General features: G+C 36.3%; 1 protein-coding gene across 5 annotated transcripts in view; it reads right to left on the bottom strand.

The window, feature by feature from the left end:
* Nucleotides 1-23,157, bottom strand: part of SORCS2 (sortilin related VPS10 domain containing receptor 2) — a 1,204,963-nt gene that overhangs the window by 42,749 nt on the left and 1,139,057 nt on the right. For all 5 annotated transcript variants that reach the window (XR_012483510.1, XM_074275474.1, XM_074275475.1 and 2 more), the window contains exons 18-21: nucleotides 19,685-19,856; nucleotides 11,258-11,444; nucleotides 5,645-5,778; nucleotides 3,000-3,123 (exon numbers count right to left, since the gene is read on the bottom strand). Coding sequence is in view for 4 of the 5 variants with exons in the window: in XM_074275474.1 (XP_074131575.1) it covers nucleotides 3,000-3,123; nucleotides 5,645-5,778; nucleotides 11,258-11,444; nucleotides 19,685-19,856 (617 nt within the window). In the remaining variant the exon portion in view is untranslated. The remainder of the gene's footprint in view (nucleotides 1-2,999; nucleotides 3,124-5,644; nucleotides 5,779-11,257; nucleotides 11,445-19,684; nucleotides 19,857-23,157) is intronic.

Below are 23,157 nucleotides of genomic sequence, written 5' to 3'. Positions count from 1 at the left end.
TGCAGACATTCTACTGTTAAATATGAGACATCAATGATAAAATAGGTCCTGTGTACATCAAGATATTTATAACAGTTTTTTGGTAGAGGCAGAGAACTAATCACAAAGCAGACCTCTATCAAGTAGGATAATACTATACAAGTTGTGCTAGATGATAATAGTCATGAAATATTACTTGACTATAATAAATGATCATAGAAATTGGAAGTGATCTTAGAGGTCATCAAGTCCACCCCAGTCTTTTTTACATATGAGGAAACTGAGGCACTAAGCAATGCTATTAAGTGTATAAAGTAGGATTTGAATTCATGTATTTTTGACTCTTAAGTCTGATACCTTATCCACTATAGATATAATGACAAAGCATGGGGAGACATAAACTAAGGAAAAAGTATCAGTCCAATTTTGAACAAAAAGGGATTCAATCATCTCTATAATTCCCTAACAAGTGGTCATTTAGCTTCTTACAGAAGACGTTTAGTAATGATGAAAAACTCTCTGTCTACAAAGGAAGCTTTTTACTTTTTACTTTTGAACAGCTCTAAATTTAGTTGTCAATAGAAGGGAATTTCCTCTCCAAAACAGATTTTTAGTCTAAATGTGGGAAATGAATCCTTGGCACAATAGAGAAGAACACAAAATATTCCTATAGGCCAGAAAAAGCCAGTTTAAAACTAAACCAAGTTGCCATCCCAGGAGGCAAGGTCTGATGTTTGTTTCCATTTCCCATAAGCTACTTGGAATAATTACTGAATAACTGAAGGCAAAGCATAGGAGCCGAGTCTCTGCTTCAATGAGTCCACTGTGTCCTGTTAAGTAGGTAAGCTCCAGGCACATTGTCTCACCTTTTGTGGAAAGCTTAATCTTTTTTGGCACAGAACCAAAATGTGAGGATTCTAAAATACAGGATTCTGTTGGCTGGTATGAAGAGTGTGGGAAAGAATGGTTAAGGAGAGTAAACTGGAAAGTACTGTGGGGAAAGATAAAGGAGAAGTGGTGAAGGGGAAGGGAGGTGATACTGGGAGGGGAGGCATAGGAAAAGTAGGCAAGGGGAAATGAAGTTGAAGGGAGGAATCAACTCTGTGGATAAACAGTAATAAAAGAGGTGTTGACTTCTGGAAGCTGTGTTGCCAGAGAGAAAAGTTCACCAGTTATCTAGTCCAAACTATGGAACAATGAGTCCTAGTATCCTAGGTTCTTATAGAGCAAATAAGGTAGAGATGACAAAACTACTTCTTGTTTGAATATACTTGAAAATATGATGGTGCTTTCGACAGCTTTTAAAGAACAATTCACGTTTTCAATGGATTCAGTTGCTCTTAGGAAACCCACTTACCATATCAATGGGAAAACTATCCTGAGTTCATTTAGTTTATTGCACTAAGGCTGGCTTATTATCCTGAAACATATACAGGGCAGTGAGGTGTTTTTGAGGTTATTAACACAAGAGACTTGACTGACACTGAGGTGCATAATACATAAAGGTTGCCTTCTCCTCCGCTCCATCCCCCAATCTCCACATCTGAAGATTAGACAACTCTCTTTATTTTTCAGAACAGGCTAATTCCTGTTTTGACAGCCCATTCCCCCAGTGTAAATAATTCAGCTGGCATTCGGTATCTTTCAGGTATCTTGCCCCTTTAGCAATTAAGAAGACACAGCAAAACATCTTGTGCTGTCAAGTAAGCAGCCAATGGTGGAAAGGCAATTTACCACTGTCAGAGGGAAAGGCAAAGGGCTTTGAAATCCTGAATGCCCTAAAACTGAGAAATAATCCCCTTCCTCCCCCCAAAAGTGAAATTGACTGATATTAGTTTAAATTATTCTCTTAAAAGGAAGAGGAAAATATTGGAACATCTTAAAGTCACAAGGGGAAAAATGCATTACCCCATTTGTCCCTTTAAAATCCTAGAAAGTTAGAATGTCAGAGCTGGACCTTTATAACTTTGAGCCCTTGTGCTTGCCCAAGGTCATGTAGAAATAAGTGCCAGAAGGAGAATTCTAAAACGTGCCTTCAGATTCCTTTCTAATCACCTCCATACACCCATTTACTGATGCTGATAATTACTGATGACACATTACACAAATTGCAGAACTATATACCGCAAATAATGTCCAACATAAATAATTATAATAATAATATACTTTACAAATGAGGAGACTAAGACCTCAAAAGTTGTGATTGATGATAATGATGATAATTTCCACATTCACCATTGCACTTTGCATATGGCAACCTGGGGAGTATATCCTCAGTTATTATATATTACATTATATAGCAGTGAAATAGAAGGGCTCAGAGTGCCTTACAGTCAGTAACCCCAATTTTTGGTGCGATGATCCAGAAATAGGCATTTGGAATAAATTTTAGGTTGAAAATAGATGAGAAGATGAGAATTTTTGGGAAATTACATTGGATTTAAAGTCAGCAGATCTGGGTTTTGGTACGAGTTGTGCCAATTAACAGTCGTATATTCATTGCTCATTAGTCACTTTACAAGGTTGTTTGGAGGAACATAATAAAATCAAAGTTTTTGTTATTAAGTGTTTACCAATCAATTTTAAAGATTAAGAAATTGAAAAGCAGTGATTTGTACATGGTTCCAATAGTCAAGAAGTGTCAGAGGGAGAATGAATGTGAACTCTGGCCTCTTGATTACAAATAGGATACTTTTCCTTTGCCATATATGTCAGATTGTGCTTGTGTTTATACATAACTAATGATAATAATTAACATTTACATAATATGATGAACTCAATCCACACAATAACCGTGGGAAGTAGAAGCTATCATTATTCCTTTTTACAGATGAGAAAGTGAAGCACACAGAGGATCACACAGTAGTGTCAGGTATTGGATCTGGATTAAGGTTTTTTGACCTTCCAAGGGTCTATCCATTGTACCATTATTTGCCTGTAAGAATGATATGTAAGAAGGTTTAAAAAAGGGTTGAGGCTGTGGGCTTATAAAAGGCAGTAATAATGAAAAGTTAGCTCACCTAAAACCCTGATGACTTTGGAATCCTGGAGCATGGAATTCCCACAGGATGCTTGAACGGTTACTCGGACTTCACCTGTTTCTGAAAATCGCGTGACAAGAAAATTATCCAGAGAGAGAAGGGGCTGGAATAAAAGGAAAGAACACTGTCAGCTATGGTTGCAACATAAGAATCACAAAGACCAACTGAACCAGGAAAAACCTTAGAACTGGAATGCAGACCATACTGGCTGGATGGTACTTTAGAATCTAGATTTCAGAATGATAGCAATGGACCAGATTCTATTGATCTAGCATTTAGCACAGTGCCTGGCACACAATAATAGGTATTTAATAAATGCTTGTTAACTACAGAACATCAAGTCATAATCTTATAATCTTCCTGAATTCAGGGCTGGTGCTCTATCCACTGCGCCACCTAGCTGCCCCCATATTTGGTTTTAAGGTCCCATTCCACTTGTGACATTCTATACTTATTTCCAAGATCCCTTTCAGCTCTGTTATCTGATTAACAATTCTGAGAAATGAACATGAATAGGGATATTCTTCTTCTTATTCCTCTACTTTTTTTTCCTCTTCCACATGTGTGATAGGTTAGGTGTCCTTGAAATTCCTAATAGAGGATAAAGTGTTTCTTTGTATACAAGAGGATGGCTGAACAATAGGTCCAAACATAGGAGCTGCTGGGATCTGCTAGTTTCTAATGTGTCTGTTGCCCTGTGTATGATTCTTCAATGGGAATATGCCATTCCTTGGCAGCATCCAGAACTCCCAAGCTTATTGGCTTTGTGACATCCCAACTCCCTCACTTCTTGGTGCCTTGTGGAGGCTCAAATCCACATACTAAATTGGATTAGATGAATTAAGAGACCCTTTGCAACTAACTCTGAACTTATATCATCCCATGATAAGGTGTATGTATTAAGGCCATTGATATTAACTTGGTACAAAGATAATGACCTATTATATGAGGGGACATGCATTATATTTTAAGTCAGAAGACTGTGTGACCTTGGATAAATAACTTAGTTTCTTTGATCCTCAGTATTCTCAACTTTAAAATGTGTGGGTTGGATTAGATGTCTCTAAGGCCCCTTCTGCTTCTAGATCTATTCCATGATTTCAACTATGCTATTTCTCTCTTGTATGACATCAGATAAGTCACTTGTTCAGAGGACAAGTCACTTGCCTCAGTTTCCTCAAATGAAAATTAGAATATGAACTAAGTGATCTTTTAGTCCTCTTCTAGATCTACTAGGATATGATCACAAGTTTTCCCAAAAGGGCTAGTGGAGAGTGTCAGATTTGGAGTCAGGATTTGTAGTTACAAACCTGGGCTTGGGACTAACGAGGTTTGTGAGCAGGGTCAATCATGGCATTTCTGATCTTTTGTTTCCATATCCATAAAATAGGATAGCAATATCAACCACAAAAGAGTTGTTGGGAGGATCAATTGAGGCACTCTATGTAAAAGTACATCGAAAACTTTAAAATGCCATGTAAATGTCAGCAACGACGGTGATGATGAAGATTCTGTGAATTGGGGAAAGTTCATTGAATTTAAGAAGGTATTACACTCCTCACTTCAAACCAAGAAGGAAATATTGATTCATAATCTCAAAGGATGCTTCATCCCACTTGAATATCCTTCTTCTAGTCTTTCACCTCTGTGATCAATATTTTACAAAGCTATCAAATTAATCTTCTTTAAACATAGCTCTGACTTCATCAAGACACTATTAAATGTTTTTCATTGGCATCTGCTCACAGGCCAAAAAGCCAATAAGGAAGGGATTCAAGGCCCTCCATGATCAAGCCTTAGCTCTCTTTTTGAGCCTTATCATCTACTCTTCCTTTACAGTTACATGAATTCTCCCCTCACTGACTCCCCATCCCTATCCCCACCCCCATACCATAGATCTTCTACTTTCTCTTCTGACTTTCTGATTCCTACTCATTTCACAGGCTCAGTTGAGATCCCATCTCCTCCAGGAAGTTCATTCAATCTTTCTAATTCTTCTGATTGGTTTGGTGGCACAGTATATAGAAACCTGTGCTTTGAGTCAAGAAGGCCTAAATTCAAATCTGTATCAGATGCCTAGTACCTGTATGACCTTGGCCAAGTCACTTACCCTAACTTCTATTAGTTTCAGCTTCCTCTTGACTAAAATTGTATATATTAATAGTAATTATCTCACAGGGATGTTGTGAACTTCAAATGAGATAATATTTGTAAAAAGTGTCTAGTACAATATACATAATATATATGTACACATACCTCTCCTCTCTTTTTTCTTTCTCCTCTTCTTTTGCTTTTCCCTTCCTCCTCTCCCCTTTCTATTTTTCATCATAAATACATGTAAAATAATTATTACATATGTATATGTGTGTATATATATATACACCTATACTCTATTTTTTTCCTTTCCCTTCTGATGTACATCTTTTATTATCTCTAACTCTTATGTGATAGCATTGTGGATCATTATGAATTGTGGGTAATCTTTTCACTTATAAATAGCTCATCTTCTCATGTAGAGTATAAGCCCTTTAAGAAGAGATTCTGAATCCCACGTCTTTGTAATTATCATCATAGCACTTAGAGCAGGGGTGTTTGTAAACTGACCAAAAGAAGCCAAGGTGTACCTGTAAGTTGTTTCCTATCCACCAGTAGAAGACTGTCAGATTGGGGTTCTGGGGCAGCAGAATGGCAGTGAGATTGACTTCCTGGTTTACTCCAATAACAGGAACCACTTCAAGGTGTAAAGCCCGTAGAGGAGCTGGGAAGAGTAACCAAAAAAAAAAAAAGTCAGTAGTCAAAGAGTCATCGATTTATGGAGTCATTTTGTCCTTTCTCCTGCTCTCTACCATGTTTTCTCAGCTAAGGGACTAGCTTACATTGGGTCTTTTCCCAGAATGTACCAATGAAAAGGCTATTGCTACCTCCAGGAGGTGTCATTTATCTAGTTAAATAAAGATCACCAAATTTTAAAAAAAGGAAAAACTATTTTTATGTTCAACTAAGGTCACATTGAGTCTTCCTCAAGTAGAAATGTAACTGCTATGCGGCAGTGCGATTTAGTGAAAAAATGACTCGTGTTAAGTTCTGTCTCTGCTATTTAGTACCTGTGTGACTGGGCAAAGCATCTGGAGTCCTACTCTATGAAGTGAGGGGCTTGCAACAAAATGATCTCTAAGACGCTCTTTTGCTCTAAATCACATGATTATTTGCAAAATCTCCTTTTGAAATAAGGTTATTGTTAAATGAAGGATCCTAAAATCTTGGAGTTGGAAATAGCTTCAGAGATCAGCTAGTCCATCCCCAAAATGAACCATGAATTGACTTCTATACAACATCCGAAAAATGAACATCCTACTTAAAAACCTCTAGTGGCAGAGAAGTTACTACCTTCTGGGGCAACCCATTTCATGTACACATTTTACTGAGAGCTACTTCTTTGTAACTTCTCCCTTTTGTTCCTAGAAGTTTAAACATCACTTTAATTCTATATATTAATCTACCAAAGTAAGTCCCTTTTATTTTCATAGAAGACTCTGGAGGTCATTATCAGCTCTCCTTTTTGGAGCTTGTCACTTTGTAAAGTCTTTCACAATTAGGTATTAATTGGGCAGCATAGATAGTGTAGAGAAGAAGTTACTGGAGATGTCTGCCCGCTGGCACTTACTAGCTGTGTGTCCATGGGTACATCATTTATACCTTCTGAGCTCTAATTGCTTTAAAGGGGTGATGATAATATCCATGGTGGTTAATTCACTGAAATATTGTGAGGAACAAACGAGAGCAGGCACATGACATACTGTGCAAACCTGCATCTGATATACAAATGTCAGTGGTGATTATTGTTATCATTAGCATATATCCTGTATGTCTCTGCAATGAGTTCTCTGTTACCTCATAAAGTATTTTGTAGGGAAAACAATATGCGGGATAGATTTTCAGTAATTTAGCTTTAATTGATTTTTATTAAATTAAAATTGCTTTACAGAAGAATAACAATAGCTCATGTTTATGCACTGCTTTATGATTACAAAGTACTTTGTATATAACATCTTTTCCCCCTCATAATAGTTCTCTGGGATAGGAAGAATAAGAATTATGATCCTAATTTTACAGAAAAGGAAACTGAGGCTCAGAGAAAACCAGTGTTTTTAAATGTAATAAAAAGAGTTTTATCCTATAGTAAGAAAATAAGCCCCATAGTTGAAGGATAGTTGCTAAAGACTGAGATACAAAGACACCCAAAGGATCTGGGGTTTTGTCACTTTGGGGAACTCTTGATGTGGGAACTTCCTCTCTATCATTGCGAATTTTGATTCTTCTATGACTTAGTGAAAAAGTCTTAGGAAGTTGAATGACACAGAGTTTATGATTTAGCCAGAATGTCATTAATTAATTAATTAATACAATAGGCAGGAAGACCTGAATCCAAATATGGCCCCAGACTTTTAGTAGCTGTGTGATCCTGAACAAGTCACTTAATCCTTTTTATCTTTGTTTCTTCATTTATAAAATGAGCTGGAGAAGAAAATGCAAACCACTTCTGTATCTTTTCCAGGAAAACCCTGAATGGAGTCACAAAGAGCTGCACATGACTGAACAACAATAATTTCCTAACTCCAAGCCCAGTATTCTTCCCATCTGTTCATCTGTCATGATGAGATAAAGGAAGTCATTCCTTCTCTTAAAAATGATAGCTTATTCACTGGATTCATGAAAGAATAATGAAGTAAAAAGAATTTCAGGCTTGATCTGAAAAGAGGGGATTTTCAGTTGGGACTTTAACAAACACTGGATAATTAGGTTTTTACCTGGGAAAGGATGCTTCCCCTCCCCCCACTTTGGCCTACTAAGGGCCTCAGTCTCCTACTCTAGAGAAAATGAGGGTATTTTTACTTTATATGGTATATCATAAGGAAAATACTTTCTAAACTAGAAAGTGTTTTGTAATTGCGAGTTGCTGATAATATTAAAGCCTCATTGAATCTGTTTCTCTGGGAAAGGCTTTCCTTAAACACTGTCCATGATACTACCTATTTCTTATATTTTCACGGAATTGTAGTCTTTCTCTGACATGTTTATAAGAGGGAAAGTAGTAACTGTCTGCAAGCTTTCAGAAGAGTTTCGTGCTTTTCTGACTGATGGGTTTTGGTGCAATTTTACATGTTGATTGGCTTCTGAGTGGATTCTCTTGATTTTATACATGTGCATAGTACATATTATAGGTATATACTACACAAAAATACAACAAGATAGGTATTTTATATAAAAATTATATATGAAGCTATTGTTTTTACACACTTAATACAGTATGTATTAAGTAATATAATGTGATACAGTAATACAGTGAATAAAGACATGTATACACATTTGTATAGACCCACCTCGTCTATATACTCACATCTACATTTAGATATATATATATTTATACATATGTGCACATATGTCACATTCTTGCTCTAACAACTAGTTCTGTGAACCCCCTATAATGACCTCTGGTCATATTTACTATTTGTTTTCAATTTCTTGCACAGTGAATGGCAACTTCTAGAACTATTTTCACCCTGAACAAGATAATTATTATATATGATATCTCTATTCACTGACCACAAACATTTTTTTCTCAAATTAATGTTATTTCCATTAAGAGCATAGTGTTGAATATGGCTGATGATACAGGACAGTTATGGATCTCTTATTTGCAAATAAAAACTTTTCAGTGAATTTCTGCTTTCTATGAACAGCAAAACAACATGAGGCAAAACTCCTTTACCTGATATAAAGAACTTCCCAAATTTGTTCTGATCTCTCTAACCTTGAAATATATACAGACCATCCCCCCATGTCTAGAATTTATTTCTTTGAATCTCATTTTAGATGTGATCTTACCCTATCCACTAACTAATATCCCTCTACCATTACATTTGATCAGAGCTCTCTGTCTGGAGCTCTCCTTTGTCCTGATCACACACTGCTTTATAGATACTTATCTTTTAAACTTTTGCATTCTTATTGTTAGATTTTAAGCTCTTTGAAGTCAGGGACTAGGCCATTTTTGTACTGTTCTTTTTCTAGTTCTGAATGGAGGGCTAGTATATAAGGAAAAACTTAATAAATATGTATTGAATTGATATGAGCCCGCTTTACTCAGTCAGAACATTTATTTATCACTTCCATCACAATTTTATTATACTTCTGTAAACCTGCCAGATAGCAGCAATGGAGCAATTTGCGGCACTGATACTGTCTCTTTCTACAAAGTGCACCAAGCTAATGAAGTCATCAGACTTCAGGGTTCAGTATCCAAACGTGTTTGAAAATTTGGCTAGAATAGCAGCATTCTCGGGCCAAAAGCGTGCCTGGGGATTTGGCCTTACAGATTAAGTGGTGAGGACAGTAGGTTTTCTGTCTTTCTGGTGAAACAAGGAAGTTCTGCTGGCAGTTTCAATGAGATCCTGCTTTTTACACATAAAACCTAGCTAAACACAGATGGCCTCTGATCAATAGAAACACATGTTTCCATAGGAAATCATCTGGACAATAATCTACAAGGCCTGAATATACCCCACACAATTTACAATCAACCAGTGCAGTTTCCTCGAATGAGTTAAGGATGTAAAAAGAAATCAAGAATCCCTACCCCGTAGCTAAAGAATGTTCTCATTTCCTTTGCAGTTCATGACACCTTATCAACAATGTCAGCTCATATAACTTGGTAGGATCATAATTTGCAAGTGACTTGTGAGTCCATCTAACTCGATCTCAATATTTTAGAATTAAAGAAAGGTAAATCCATGGAGTTGAAATAACTTGTAAAAAAAGTCACACAGGCAGAAGCTGGTTTTGAACTCAGACTAAAAATACTTTTCCCACTATACCACATCATTTCCTTAAGATTTCAAAACACAGAAGACTTTTGCAGGAGGCAAACTGTCAAACTCCCACACTGATGCAAATATGGGCAACTCCTAAACCTATTTCATTGTTTTAAATAGCATTTTTCTGAGAAAATAGATAAAATGGACAGATGTTCTTCTTGTTCACCCCTCACCAATCTTTGTGGAGTAAAAAATGAATTAGCACAGAATCTGGTTGAATGGAAGCAATACAGCTAGTGAAAAGCTAGGTGTGAGAATTTCAAATAGAGATGGGATGAAGGAGATTTGAGTAATGTGTCAAAGAAAGAGAAAGAAGAAAACTTGAATGGAAGTTATCCCATATGATAAGACCTTTGTTAGTCTTTCTGCCAAGGCTCCTAGCAGTTATGCTGATAATGCTCCCATCCTATAGGAGCACATGCTAGGGTAGTTATCACCTCTTGTGTTCTTCTCAAATTTGTGGAGGATGTATTTCCAAAATAATCATGTCCCTACTACTTATCCTGGTACACCCACACATATAATACATATTTTATATGTATTTATATAATTGTACATATAGCACTAAATAAATGCTATGCTCAGATTTTCTGTAAGATTGAAGACAAAGCATGACTATAGTCAGAGCAACATGATAAATATTCTTAGGATTTTAAGGGCAATTGATTTCATGGTAGAAGAACCATAGTTCCAAAGAGAAGAGGTATATGTTTCCTCAAAAAATTAACATTATCCTGTAACTATTGTCATCAACAATTAGCATTAGTAGTGGGATGTAAGGTTCACACAGGACTTTATATATTAATCATTTGATCTTCATAGCACCTATGTGAAGTCAGTGCTACTTATTATCCACAATTTACAAATAACAGAATTGAGGGTAGGAGAGATTAAGGAACCTGCATGAGATAATACTGCTAGTAAATATCTGAGGCAGGATTTGAATGAAAGCATTAGAAAATCTAGAGCAGGGGTAGCTAGATGGTGCAGTAGATAGAATACCAGCCTTGAAGTTAGGAGGACATGAGTTCAAATCAGGCCTCAGACATTTAACACTTCCTAGTTGTTGACCCAAGGCAAGTCACTTAACCCCAAATACCTCATCCAAAAAAATCTAGAGCAGCTAGGTAGAACCTGGGACTTAAAGCTTAGAAGATGTAAGTTCATATCTGGCCTGAGACACTAGCTGTGAAGAGGTCACCCTATTTGCTTCAGTTTTCTTATCTATAAAATGATCAGGAAAAGGAAATGGTCATTCAATAACAAAAAAAAATTCTAAGTAGGAATAATGAAGAATTGGATACAACTGAAATTAATCAACAACAAAAATAAATAAAATGAAAAATGAAAACGTCAACTTACAATTCACTTGAACAAACAGTACCGCTTCCTCATGACCAGCAGCATTCTCTGCTTTGACAAAGACACGGTAAATTCCTGGATTCTCATAGCGATGTCGAATAGGTTCCCCAGTCGCAGTGAGGTTCACATAGACAGCCTTAAAGCCATCACCAAGATCCACTAGGTACTTTGTATTAAGAACATCTCCCTTGGAGAGAAAAACAAGAAACAATTTAGATTTTGAGTAAATCTTATTACATGTTTATACAATTCCACTCGTATGTCCTTTGTTTTCCTGATTCACACCTTTCCCCCCCCAAAAAAAAAAGTCTTTACATTTTTAATTTCTTCTTCCTATAACTCCTACTGAAATCTGACCCATCTATTAATGTCCATTTAAAATGCTTCATCTTTCATGAAACAGTGCCTGAGTCTTCCTTTTCTCTTATGAAAAAATCAAAGCATTGCTTTTGTGGATTTTGTACTATTTCATTGGACTGCATCTTATTTAACTCCTAAGCCCAATGTCCATTAAATTGTGAGCTCCTTAAGGACAAAGACCCAGTAATTGAACATATGGCCTTCATCACACTAGGTGTTCAGTGATTATTTGTTGAATTGGATTGAATTTTATTATTTCTCTCAGTCAAAATTAGAGTTGTGTTCAACATTATTTGGATCCCCAATAAAGGCTTTTTCTTTTTAGACCAACCCTCTGATTTCTTTTAGTCTTGATCAAATTCTTTAATGCCTCTGAATAAGAACTCAAATATATAGATAAGAATTATATTAGTTTATATTTCTGTTACTTTATAATTAAAGTTATTTAATCATTACCTTTGCTTTTCACAACAATTCTCTGTGTTAGGCAGCACAGATATTATCACCATTTTATAAATAAGGAGGGGCAGCTATGTAGCATAGTGATAGAGTTCAGGATCTAGAGTCAGGAAGTTTCATCTTTGTGAGTTCAAATCTGATCTCAGACACTTGCTAGCTGGGAACTAATTTTGCCTTGTTTGCCTCTGTTTCTTCATCTGTAAACTGAGCTTGTGAAGGAAATAACAAACTACTCTAATGTCTTTGCAAAGAATATTCCAAATGGAATTGGACAAAACAACAAAAATCGGATGAGTAAGAGGAAGTGCCTTGCCCATAGTCATAGACAACAGAATCAGTGCTCTTTTTATCATGTCAGTCTGCCTATACCTAATTCATAACATATCTCCTGAAGGATTTTAGCAATAATGCCTTGAAAAAAAAACATCACAGAGTTTTCTAAACCATCTACCATAAAGAAAGAAAAACATTATTCTTTTTCCTTTATAACACCACGGTTTGTTGAACTTCCTTTTATCTTGTCATACACAGTAGTAGGAACAATGCCCAGGATACAGAGGTGGATTGCAATAAAGAACTTCCACACTTATCAAAAGCTCATCTCTGCCTCAGCATTTAATCACCCACAAAAGATGTTTACTGCCTCATATACTTCCCTGCCGTGAACATTATCCTTTAAATAACCATATTATCCATATACAGATGGGGGAAATTGAGTGAAGGAATCAGTAACTTATACAACTTTTCAGGGCGGAAGAATAGTCATTTCCCCAGTGTGCCTGCACAGCTAGACCAAATGGTAATAATAAAATATTAAAATAGCCCCTGAAAATCCATGTTGCTACTTTATTCTTGTTTGTATTCACTTAATGTTAGTGCTGGAAGGGCCCATAGAACAGAATGTGAAGAGTTGGGAAGGACTTTACAATGTACACAATCATTAGAGCTGGGAGGTATAGTAGATTAGTAGCAAGCATCGGAACCATAAGGGTCCTTAGAGATCATATTGTCCAATTTCTTTGCTCTACAGCTAAGGAGATGAGGTCCAGAATGGAGAAGCACCCTGGCCAAGGTAAGATAACTGCTTAGTAGAGAAGATGGGATGAGAAGCCAGTTCTCTTGATTACTAGTTCCAATTTAGTACTACCTCTCTAGATAATTATCAAGTAACAGATAAATAAAAGGCAATGTTTATTTGGTTGCGGTAAGACAATTGTGTTGGGATATATGATCAAGGCAGCATTTAGGAGGAGATAGAGATAGAGAATGTTTTTCCCTAGATCCCTCCCTCTTCAAAACTTAATCTTTCTGCTGAAACTATTGAACCACTTTTCATTCTTCTGGTCACCCTGGTTTGACATTTTGGGATCCTTCACTCCATATACTAAAAAATTGCCATATCTTGTCATTTTTATCTCCAAAACCTTTCTCTCCTCCATCCCCTTCTCCATCCACTCATACTGACACCACCCTAGCTCACATTTTTATCATCAATAGAATTAGAGACAACTGGAATGTGGAAGGTCTTTTAAGTGGAAATGGAATTAGGAAGACCTGAATTCAAATTTGGTTTCAGACTCATATTAGCTGTGAGACCCTGGGCAAGTCACTAGTCTGCTGCCTCAGTTTTCTAAAAAATGAGGATAATGATAGCACCTACTTTCTAGGGTAGTTGTAAAAATCAAATGAGATAAGATTTGTAAAATACTTGTCATAAGGCTGACACATATTAAGTGATTAATAAATGTTTACTGTCTTCCCTTCTTTCTTCCTCCCTCTCTTCCCTTCCTCCATCTCCCCACTAATTCATCCTCTAGTCTGCTACAAAAATGATTTTCTGAAATTACTGGTCTGACTAATTCCATCCCTACTCCATCAATCCCAATGACTTACCCATATTTTATTTCCTCATATTTTCCACTCTATGTCTAGAATGCATTTCCTCTTCATCTCCTTTTGGAGGCTATTCTTGATCTACCCCCCAGTAAACTCAGTGCTCTCTCCTTTCTCTTCAAAAGATAATGTACATACTTATCTCTCTATGTTCTATTTATCTTTAGACAATGTATAGTGTAAATATATAGAGATAGAATTGGAGTGTCTTGTGGAACAGTGAATAAACAAGTATGGCTGGATCAGAAAGTGGATCTAATTTCCTCATACAATCCAACTCCTGTTTTCATGACTTCTGTCACCCTTTCTTTAACTGCCCTCTCCCCCAAGGCTGAAATGTTTTCCCTCTCCCTTCTATATATTGGAATTCTTGATTCTCAACAAGATTCAGTTCAAGTGCTACCATTCTTCACACGGCCTTTCTCGGTTTCCCCACTTGCTGGAGCCCTTGTTCCTAAAATGAACTTATTACTCATTTTATGTACACATACAATGTTATGCTTATTCATATATACATATTATGTCTCCCAATTGAATGTAAGCTTCTTGAGGAAAGGGAATATGTCATATTTTTTTTGTCTTTGTATTCCTGAAGCTTAACACAGTGTTTGGTACATAATAGAACTTATACATGCTTGATGACTGATTTAACTCCCTAGATTCCTTTAAGGTTCAGCTCAAATTTTTTATGTGAAAGTTTTCCTGGTCTCCAAATTGCTAATGCCTTCTCTCCCAAATTATCTTATATCCATTTTGTATATATTACATTTTGTCTTATTCTGCTAGGAAGCAGACCACCATGCTATGGATACTTTCCATTGTTTCCTTTCCATAATCCTTACAGATAGCCTCTCCTCACTTTCCTTTTTAGTGTCTAACGCTTTATGTGTAGTTTTCTTTCAGTAGATTCAGTGGTTGACTTGTTTCCTTATATTTGTATTCTTAGGGCTCAGAACAATAGTTGTCACAAAATAAGTGCTAAATAAATGCTTGTCCCATCTATTATTATCTGTCCATCCATCTATCCAATTTTTATATGCTGTCTCCCAAATAGTTTATAAGAACCTCAAGTTTAGGACTTATTTTACTTGTGTCTTAATGCTCACTGCCAGTGTCTTGGACATTATAGTACATAATAGGTAGTTTGTTGATTGACTAAGTGATGTGACTCTTTTCTCACTTACTATAGGTGATTCTAGCTATGTCCATCCTTCCTCCCTTCCTTTCTTCATCTCCTCTATCATCATCAACACCAATAAACGATTATCAAACATCAATCAACCTATATACTAATTCTATGTTAAGTGCCAGCAACATAAAGAAAAAAAAAACATGGTTTATGTCTTCAAGAAATGTGTGATTTTATGGGGTCATCTCTTCCCCTACAAATGAGAATATTATGTGCAGTACTTAAAGGTTGTAAGGATCAAATGATTCATGCATATATATAATTTACAAACTTCAAAGAGCTATACAAATAGAATTTGGTATTCTCATCAATGATAATAAGAATTAAAATCTATTCTATTATTCAGCAGTGGATATTTTAGGTTTCTTGTTTATCTAAATTCTCCTTTCTATAATGTCTTTATCTTTCCTCAAAGAAACAAGGGCACATGGAAGTTTCAGCATGATTTCACCATGTCTAAAGGTACATTTCTTGCCTTTCTTTAGACGGTGGTGTCTGTAGGCAAGAGAAGCAGAGGGAGGGTAGGTCAAAGGTAATCCTTTCACTGTGATCAAAATCCCTTTTTTAAGTTCAAAAGAAGCCTGTGAGTTTCAGCATTAAGTCTGCCTTTCATGCTCTTGTGGGGATGCATAGATATGGTTGATATTTATTTCTATCTATGGGTGGCAGCAAATTATTGTGTTTCTTGTACATTTTCTTTCTCAGCTGTATTTAAGAGGTAAAAAATCAATGGAAAAAAGTTTGTTTCCTGTTACAGGACATGCAAGTCCTCCTCAGACCAAGACTGGAAGGATGTCCCTAATTCTAGGGGCATGACTAGTCTTCAGGAAAAGGTAGCAACTGAACACAGTCTCTGCAGTCAGTTCATACTTGAGACAGGTTCAAAGAATCTTAACATGTTAGATTTGGGATCAAAAAAAATTAAAGCAGAAGACGTGGAATGTGGTGATGGAAGAGGATTCTGCATAACAACTGCATAAAAAACCCAAGTTTTCTCTTTGTCATATCTGATAAGCATTCATCCAGCACCCACTGGTTGATCTCCAATGACAGGGAACAAAGTCTAGCTACAGAGGTAACCTATTTATTTTTTGAACACTGTTGATTGCTGAGAATCTCTTAATATTGAGCTGAAATCAGTCTTCCCATAATTTTTACCATCCTTTCAAAAGCTGTGGCTAAGCAGAATTCATTTAGATGGTCAGGTCATATAATATATGGACTTCTGGATTTGAAATTCAGGAAGATCTGAATTCAAATCCTGATAGGGGATGATTTTGAGCATCTGTAAAATAGGAATGATAATAGTATTCACCCTTAGAGAATTTTTGTGTAGACCAAATGAGATGATGTACAATGTATTTTGCAAACTTTAAAACACTATTTAAATGTGTGCTGTTATCATTATAAATGCAAAGAAAAACATGAGAACTCTGGGAGTGGAATGTCAATTAGTGCCTTTGGAGAGAGTAAGAACCACATCACCTGACTTGTTAAGAATGCTTAACCACTTGTTGAAGACACAGGAGAGGAGGCTCCTCTTTCTTATAAGTTGAACTCTCTATCAATTAAAGTCTCTCTCAACTCCAAAATCCTTTGAGGTTAAATGACTTGCCAAAGGTCACACAGGTAGCTGGTTACAGAGTCAGCACTCAAAATGGGGTCTCCTGCCTGAAAATTCAGCATTATTTCCTCTACATTATGGAACTCTTTCCCTTTTATCATTCCTAGTCAGAGATATATTTTGGCAGCTGCCCTTGGCAATGAAAGTGATAGGTGGGACTCTAGAGTATTGGAAGCTGAAGAATAAAAGTACAGTTCATTCGAAATATAGGCTCAATTCCCCTGAAAAATAGATTATGCCTGTTTGTTGATAGAATCACAATGATGAAGAATGAAAAGAACTGAATATGTCAACATATAATGAGAGAATAACCCTACTATTTCCCTCCAGCAACATCAAAGTAATCAGGCAATAGGGACAGGGATAGATATTGGACCTATGTTTTCATTTATATAATGAACTCTCAAGTGAGGAAATTCTACCAATTCAGGTCATCATCATCTCTGCAACTTAGAGTTTTTGCCTAGATTTCTGAGATATCACGTGACTTACCCAGAGCCATACAGTTAAGTTGTGTTAGAACTCCCAAGTGAGGAAACTCTCCCCTCCAATTTTTCAGCATCCCTCTTCAACTTACAATTTTTATTTAGGTCTCTGAGATGTCTAGGATCACATGGTTAGGATGTGACAAGGTGGAACTTAATTCAGGTCTTCCTATCTCCAAGGTTGGCTATACTGCCTCACAAGGGAGTAGTTTTACTAATATTATTATGGATATTCATACTAATATTATCCCTCTGAAACCAGACTGGCAAAACTGTAGCCTCTTTAATATACTTCATACAAGATAACCCAACTCCTAACTTGTGAATGTCATTTTCACAGCATGACCCTCATCATTTATTTCTTATCTCTGCTCCCACAGCTTCCTTCAATTCTGAGCTAAAATCCCACCTTCTACAAGCAGTCTTTGTAGATTCCCTTTAATCTAAGCATCTTTCCTCTGTGATTTTCTTCAGTTTCTCCTATATATGCCTTATTTGTATGTAGAGGTGTGAATTTTTTTTGCCTTTCTCTGTACTTACCATTGTTTAATACAATATTTGGTACATAGAAGGTGCTTAATAAATGCTTTGTTAACTTATTTTGAAATGAGAAAAATGTAAATATATAAAATAGTATAATATAAGTATACAACAAAACATATAGATTTTACTCTTTTACTAATATTTTCCTCTAATTCTGAAGTATACAGATTCTTAAGATCTATGCTAATTTAATAAAAGTGGTATTAGATGCTGGAGGATAATAGGATACTGATTTGGTGATGAAAAAGAACTGAGATAGAACATTTAATCTGAACTCATCATTTTCAAAGATGAGAAACTGAGGCCTCAAGTGATATATGAACTTGCCTAAGGTTAATATAGATAAGAAGTAGCAGGTCATAGGTCCTCTTACTTAAAACTCAGCATACTTTCTTCTGTATCATTTGGTTTCCCTTTGATACAGGAAAGGACACTGGCTTTGCAGCCAGAAAGCATGGGCTGGCCTCCTACTACTTCCATTTGTTGAGCGAGGCACTTTACTTTTCCATGTCTCAGTTTCCCTATATGTAAAATGTAGGTGGCAAGACTTTCACTCCCTACCTTATAGAGGTGTCATAAGCATGAAAAAGTCATAGAACAAAATGTTTTACCTATTAAGGGCTGCAAAAAGTTATCAAATCGGGCATACTCTTTGATCCAGCAGTGCTACTAAGGGTTTATATCCCAAAGAAATACTAAAGAGGGGAAAGGGACCTGTTTGTGCCAAAAATGTTTGTGGCAGCCCTTTTGTAGTGGCTAGAAACTGGAAATTGAAAGGATGTCCATCAATTGGAGAATGGTTGGGTAAATTATGGTATATGAAGGTTATGGAATATTATTGTTCTGTAAGAAATGACCAACAGGATGAATACAGAGAGGCCTGGAGAGACTTACATCAACTGATACTGAGTGAAATGAGCAGAACCAGAAGATCACTGTACACTTCAATGTTGTATGAAGATGTATTCTGATGGAAGTGGATATCTTCAACATAGAGAAGATCTCATTCAGTTCCAATTGATCAATGATGGACAGAATTAGCTACACCCAGAAAAGGAACACTGAGAAAGAATGTGGACTATTTGCATTTCTGTTTTTCTTCCCAGGTTATTTTTACCTTCTGAATCCAATTCTTCTTGTGCAACAAGAGGACTGTTTGGTTCTGCACACATATATTGTATCTAGGATATACTGTAACACATTTAACATGTATGGGAATGCCTGCCATCTAGGGGAGGGGGTGGAGGGAAGGAGGGGAAAATTTGGAACAGAAGGGAGTTCAAGGGATAATGTAAAACATTACCCATGCATATGTACTGTCAAAAAAAGTTATAATAAAAAAACTATTAAGATCTGGACAAAGTTAAATTCTTATTAATCCTAATTTCTAGTGTTCTCAGAATTCTTACTTCCTTCTGGAACTCTCATTTCCTTCCAGAAAGTTTCCTTGCCTCTTTCTTCCTTTTGAACTTTCATTCAATTTTCCAGAGGGCTTTGTCATTGTCCCATTCTAGCTCATATTGTTTTGATTATATTGGACCTTTCTATTAAGATGGGAGATATTTTGGGGGTATGTTCTGTGCATTGTCTGTTTGTGAATATCACAAGGCTTCACACATAGTAGGTGGTTAATAAATATTTGCTGAATGAGATTGAGAAGCCGAATCTTCAGCCATATGGTGTGACTGACTTTACTTTGGTCCCCCTGGGAACAGAGAAACTTGAATGAAAAGTTGGACCCTCAAACCGCCGGAGAGCTCTTAAATATTTTTCTTGGCAGTCAGACTGCTATGAAAACTGGAGAGTTCAAAGGTGAGCCATATCATTATTCTAACCTCCAGGAGCACCACAGGAAGGCTTAACAGCTCACTTACCTGCTCCTGTCTAACCACAAATGTGATGTCCTCTCCCGGCTTCACAGCAACTGTCTCGCCTTTGATGCTGACTTGCAATCCTCTGGGGGCTGTCAGGGGACATTGATGCTGGAACACATACCGCTGCAGGTCCACACCGCCTTCACAGACATTAGATACCACTTTCCGGTACCTACGGCAGATGAGAGAGAGGTTCTTGCAATGGCTTAAATGGAAGGAGCCCTGGATCGGCAGTCAGAAGGACCAATGCCAGCTTGGACATGGACTTGCTGTGGAACAGTCATCATCCCATATATCTCTGAGTCTGTTTCCTCATAATAATATATAATATTATGTATAATTATGTATATGTATAATATATATAATGTATAATTATGTATGTGTATAATATATATAATGTATAATTATGTATATGTATAACATAATAAATATGTATACTATTATATGATGTATATATAAATACATAATAATAAAAAGAATTGTGTTCTGCATCAGGATCAAATGAGAATTATGTAAATTGACTTGTAAACCATAAGAATACTTAAACAGGTTTAGCACAATGCCTGGATCATAGTAGGTACTTAATAAATATTGACTGTTGGATAAATGTGAGTTTTAATATTATTCTTTTTTCCAAGTCTATGATTTCATCAGTGTCAAGAGGAATTGAGGAAACTCACTTTATCAATGTATATCAACAACTATCCTTAATAAGTTTCCCGGGACAATGAGAGGTTAAATGATTTGCCTAGAGTCACACAGTCAGGATATTGTAGTGATGGGACTTGAAACTAGATCGTGACCTTGGCAGCAGGTCTCAGTCTTCTAAACCAAAAAATCTACACCAGCAAAGCACACACTTGAGACAAGAATCTCTGTTCTGCCTACCTCACAAAGTTGTTATAAAGATCATGAGATGATAGTAATTATAATTAATGCAAACATATTTTCATCAAATTATTATTAAATTAATTGACATGCAATTATATTTAATTATAGTTTAGTTGTTTGAACTTAATATATTTTAATCTATTTTGACAAATAATTTAAAATATTTAATGTAAATATATATATATATATATATATATAATTTATAAGGCACACAAAGTACATAATATGTTATTTTGATCACCATAACAACTTATGTGAAATTGATGCTTTTACAATCTCAATTTTACAGATGGCAAAATTGAGACTGAGTGCTTCTTGGCCCCAAAACCTCTCTCTCCTTCTGGTATCTAGCTGCATCAGATAATGGATGTAAAAGCATTCTTTAACCCAAAAGATATTATAAGTTATTATTACTATTATTATACCTTGAGGTCAGGATGTTGTTGCTATTGTTATTACCCTTTTAGGTCAGAATCTCATTCTCCTGCTGATCTCTCCTAGGACCCAGAGCATGATTCTGAATATAGTACTCATGAAGTTTATGTTGAATGGCTAACCGAATAAATCAAATAGTAGGAAACAACGGAAAGAATGTTGAACTTGGCAACTGAATTTAGCATTCCAGGCATCAGTTCAAATCCCAGTTTTTCCGGATCTGTATGACCTGGGCAATTTAATGCTTCTGTGCTCAGTTTCCTCATCTATAAAATAAGAGGTTGGACCAGATAATCTCTAGGGTTTGTTTATGACATAGATCAATGATTGATTGTATAACTACTACTGTTGACTTCTAAAAGGTATATTACTGTTTAAAGGAAAAACCAAATTGCATAGAGAAAAAGGGCACTAGACTTGGAGTTGGGAAGATTTGAGCTCAAATTCTACTTGACCTTATCCATGTGATCCTGGGAAAGTCACTTAATTTTTCTATACCTCAGTTTCCTCATTGTTAAATGAGAGAGTAGGGACCAATGGCCTTTAAAATCTCTTCCATCTATCGTGTTATCATTCTCTTTTAAAAAAAATCCCCTGAAATTTTCTTTGTTTGGAGGATTTCTTTGAGAATTTCAAAACATTCTCTAAACTAGCAGGAAGCACTTTGGATAGATCACAAAATGAAGATTTGAAATCACTTGCCTCTTACCTTAATAACCCCTCCAGAGTACAGAGTGGCTTCATATATAGAATTTCAGTAGAGTCTCACAAGTTGAGAGGTAGACAATTTAAGGATCACCATCTACTTCTCAAATGAAGCCCTTTGCCTATGGTCAGTGGGTCAAGGATACTCAATGGCTTGTAAAGTTGTAGCCACAGGTCCTCAAAGTGTAAATCTAATGATCTCTCAATTCTGTCTCAAAGCCTCCCTTTTTCACCCTCCTACCCCCTTGACAAAGGAATAGGGATATATCTGTAGAGTGGAACATGACTGTCCCTATTCCCATACTAAAAAAAAAAAAAAAAAAAAACAAAAACAAACAACATAGGTTTTAATTATCAGGGGACTAAAAACCCTTCTGTAGACTCTGCTTCCTGATGAGACAGCATTATACTGGGGATGGGAGGCAGGACTAGATTGGAAAATGGGTGACCTATGCTCAAGTCTTAGCTGTGCCATTAAGTGTTACCTTGGAGCAGTCAGTTCTCTCTAAGTCTCCATTTCTTCTTCTCTGATATAAACATAATAGACTAGAGTATACCCCAAGACTGCTTCCAGTTCTGACATCTTATAGTTTAAGATTGTGAGATTCTTGAGAGCAAGCTTGTCTTTTGCCTCTTTTTGTATCCCTAGTACCTTGCATGTAGTTGATGCTCAATAAATGTTTCTTGACTGGCTGACTGATTGAAATACTGATCCAGTTCTGACCTTCTATTTAGTTTCTTGTAAGGTATATTCTGGCTCTAAAACTCTCTGAAACAAGGCATTTTTCTATAACTAAGGTAAAGTATAATATCGAGCCACCAAATACACATTTCATTTTGGTGTTTTTTTGAGGGGAGTAATAATAACTTGCAAAAGGGCACATTTCAAAAGGACTTATTATTAAGCTTCTATCATAATTTATTCATAACTAAAAGGGAACCTCAGAAGCTCAGACCAACTTACTCATTTTACTGTTGAGGAAATTGAGTCTAAGAGAGGTTGTCAGAAGTGAGATTAGGATCTGGCTTTATAGTCAATAGAACTTTTGTGAATATCTGACTTCTTAAAGGTTACCATATTTATGTAATGTTAGATTTACCAGTCTTCTGAGCAAATGAGACCTTTTACCATGCAATAAATCAAATGACTCCATTCTTACTTCCTGATTTTGACAGGTCAAAGACTAGTCCTGAGGAGTGGAGCCAAGATTGCAGGTAAAGACAGGGACTTGCCTGATCTCTCCTAAATTTCTCTCTAAACAACTTTAAAGAATTCCTCAAAATGAATCCAGGAGCTACAGAACCAACAAAAGAATGGGATGTCCAAGACCACTTAAAAGCTTGGCAAGGGTGTGAACACAGCTCTGTGCAGGGCCCACATATAATTCTGGATCACAATCCCAGGGTAAGGAGGAAGAATTAGTGCAATAGAGGGTATGACC

Source organism: Sminthopsis crassicaudata, chromosome 6 (genome assembly GCF_048593235.1).
Source record: "Sminthopsis crassicaudata isolate SCR6 chromosome 6, ASM4859323v1, whole genome shotgun sequence".
Lineage (NCBI taxonomy): Eukaryota > Metazoa > Chordata > Mammalia > Dasyuromorphia > Dasyuridae > Sminthopsis > Sminthopsis crassicaudata.
The sequence above is the reverse complement of the archived record's forward strand: the minus strand, read 5'-3'. Positions and strand labels throughout refer to the sequence as shown.